This window comes from Melitaea cinxia, chromosome 18 (genome assembly GCF_905220565.1).
Source record: "Melitaea cinxia chromosome 18, ilMelCinx1.1, whole genome shotgun sequence".
Taxonomy (NCBI): domain Eukaryota; kingdom Metazoa; phylum Arthropoda; class Insecta; order Lepidoptera; family Nymphalidae; genus Melitaea; species Melitaea cinxia.
Window position 1 is genome coordinate 2,797,801 of NC_059411.1, and position 3,354 is coordinate 2,801,154.

A 3,354-nucleotide genomic window follows, 5' to 3' on the forward strand; every position below is an offset into this window, starting at 1 on the left:
ACCTCTAAAATTATCAGTGTTCTCCACTATATTATTGTATTATACATATAAATCTACCTCTTGAATCACTCTATCTATTAAAAAAACGGCATCAAAATCCGTTGCGTAGTTTTAAAGATCTAAGCATACAGATACCGGGAAGTATTACATGGTTTTCTTTGTTATTTCCTTATTCTTTTTTAACGGACTTCCAAAAAAGGTGGAGGTTCTCAATTCGACTGTATTTTTTACCCTACGTAGGATATAATAAACCCGACTAACCACATCAGATTTTATACTTCCTTAATCTTTTCTCACAAACTTGTAATATATGGTGTCCCATATTTTTACCCTAGATACAAATTATCATAAACTAAAGAACCTTTAGTTACCATATTTACCATAATACACATATTTCACTTTTATAACTATGATATCAAAAATTTGTTGAAGCGTGATAATGGCACGACTGTTTACTTTATAATACTTTTACAATGTAGCCTTTATGTATGTAAATATCCGCCTGATAATAAGCTTACGTGAGCTCTGTATTTATCAGTCACTCTCAACAGATTTTTGTCAAGGTATTTCCAGCTGCACCTTACTTCAATTTAGCTGTTATTCCCTATCTTTAAGGTTTTTTTTTAGGATTTATTTGTTTTGTGGAAAATTTTATCGATTAATAAGTATAAAATATTCATTAACTTTATGTCAGAGGTCAATGAGTTCAGTGAAGAAGTTTAATTTATTTATTTTATTTTGAATCAAACAATCTGATGCAATTTTAATATTTTGTAACTAATTCCTAACGTAATCTTTGTTTACAATTTTCCTCATCGCGTATTTCCCCTTATGTCTGATAAAAAATATTTTAATATATAAGAAATATACTAATGTATTATAAATCTATTGTGTTGACACATTTGTAGTATATTATATACGAGGGGTGATCCAAAAGTAATGATAATCGGTTACTTCAGGTCCGCATAAAAATCCAAAAAAAAATATTTTTTGCTTGCTTATATACTCACTACGTCAGCCTAAAAAAATCATATAAATAGATCACGATTTCCGGGAGATACATTCATTTGAATACGAACTGTCAAAGAGATAACATCAACATGGAGAAAAACGAAATTAGAGCTGTCATCAAGTACCTCTGTTTGAAAAAAATGTCTTCAAAAGACATACACAGTGACTTAGTGGAAACATTGGGGGACTCTGCTCCTCCATATTCTACAGTTGCACGCTGGGCCAAGGAGTTTAAACTGGGCAGAACATCCACTGAAGATGAACATCGCGAAGGACGCCCATCCACGTCCCTCACTGAAGACAACGTGAAAAAAGTCGAAGATGTTGTGTTGGCAGATCGAAGAGTGACCATCAGGTATGAAGCTGAGGTCACAGGGATCTCATATGGCAGCGTTCAAAGAATCCTTGCGAACGAGTTGCATATGAAAAAGGTCTCTGCGCGTTGGGTGCCCAGAATGTTAACCGACGAGCAAAAGAAAAATCGAATTGACATTTCGAGGGTCAATCTCCAAAAGTTCCAAGCAGATCAAGAAAATTTTTTGTTCCGTTTTGTGACTATGGACAAGACCTGGATCCTTCATTTTGATCCTGAAACGAAACAACAATCGATGACTTGGAAGCGAGCCTCCTCACCGACGCCAAAGAAATTCAAAGTTTCAAGTTCGGCGGAAAAGGTTATGGTATCTGTTTTTTGGGACGCTCAAGGCATAATTATGGTGGAATATTTGGAAAAGGGAGCCACTATTACGGGCTCTTACTACGCAGACCAAATAAGAAGATTACGGGAGGCTATTAAGGAAAAAAGACGCGGCAAACTGCGAGCTGGAGTGCTGTTTCACCAAGACAATGCACCGGCTCACAAAGCCGCAGTTGCGATGGCTGCCATTCAAGAAACGGGATTCGAACTGCTCGAACACCCTCCCTATTCACCAGATCTAGCTCCTAGTTATTTCTACCTCTTTCCTCGGCTCAAGGAACGCCTCCGAGGCAAGAAATTCGAAGACGATAGCGAAGTAATGGCCGCTGTTGAAGCGTTTTGGGAGGGTCAAAAAAAAAGAATTTTTTTCAAACGGAATCCTGGGTTTAGAAAAAAGATGGACTAAATGTATTGATTTGTTAGGAGACTATGTAGAAAAATAAATTATTATTTTAACTTTAATTACCGTGTTTTATTTTATTATCATGACTTTTGGATCACCCCTCGTACTAGCTACGCTTGCGTCTTCGTCCGCGTGGAATACACCTCTTTAAGTGACTTTACATGTTCAACGTGATTCCTTAAATTGACTTAACTTTTTTATTTATGAACCGATTGACATGAACAAAAAAACACTAAATGTTAAGCTAAGCATGCCACAATATATTAGTAAAAACCACATCTAAATCAAGTAAGTCATTTCAGAGATTAGTGAGACATGCACAAAAACACAGAGAAACAGACAATCATTGCTATGGGTGGTATTTGCGTTGATATAGATCCCAATATTTTTTCTCATTTATCTTAAATGTACATTCAGCGACCCGTTACATTTTTATTATATGTACCTATTGATAAAAGCGGTTTTCTTTAAATTTGTCCTGACGTTCGGTTGTGATTGTTCAAGGACAATAACATAACAACATAACAATACACTTTATTGTACACCAATACAGAAATAATACATATCTGATTTATTTTAACAGAGCATCACAAGGTACAAAGGGTGGCCTTATCGCTGAAAAGCGATCTCTACCAGGCAACCTAGCGACATTTATACCAACAAGTAAGTTGTGTGCCGTGTTTGTGTTTTTTGTTTAGTTCTGTGTATGTATATGCGCTAATTTTACACTGATTTGTGACAGAATTTCTATTAAGATCTACGATTTTATTTTTGTGTTACCCACACATTAGGAATTCTAAACATTTTTGAATATCATATCAAAAATCGGTCCGACACGGTCAGTCGGAGACGCGGGTTCGAACCCCGCTGGAGCGGTCAATTTTTGATATGATATTCAAAAATGTTTAGAATTCCTAATGTCTATTAAGTTCAATTAAAGCATCTCTACATTTTAGCTGTTAGCTGGAATCAAATCAATGAACATTTGATTGTTCGTACTATCTTATCTTAATAATCTGGGTTTGTTGCATACTACAATATTACATAGTATAATACAAAGTCGCATTCCGCTGTCTGTATGCTTAGATCTTTAAAACTACGCATCGGAACTTGATGCGGTTTTCTTCAGTAAATAGAGTGATTCCAGAGGAAGGTTTATATATATGTAGTATTTATTTATTTATTTATTTATTTATTTACGTATTTATATATACATACAGTGCTGTGTGGCTACGGCACTAAA

The 3,354-nt window shown here is 35.2% G+C and overlaps 1 protein-coding gene across 1 annotated transcript; it reads left to right on the forward strand.

Moving 5' to 3' along the window:
* The first annotated feature begins 1,100 nt into the window (after positions 1 to 1,100).
* Positions 1,101 to 2,114, forward strand: LOC123662445 (histone-lysine N-methyltransferase SETMAR-like). The gene has a single exon (XM_045597288.1). The coding sequence runs from the start codon at positions 1,101 to 1,103 to the stop codon at positions 2,112 to 2,114; it is 1,014 nt and encodes a 337-aa protein (XP_045453244.1).
* Positions 2,115 to 3,354: the final 1,240 nt, after the last annotated feature.

Excerpts from the sequence above, each read along its gene's own strand:
- LOC123662445 (XM_045597288.1), top strand. The coding sequence starts at position 1,101 with ATGGAGAAAAACGAAATTAGAGCTGTCATCAAGTACCTCTGTTTGAAA.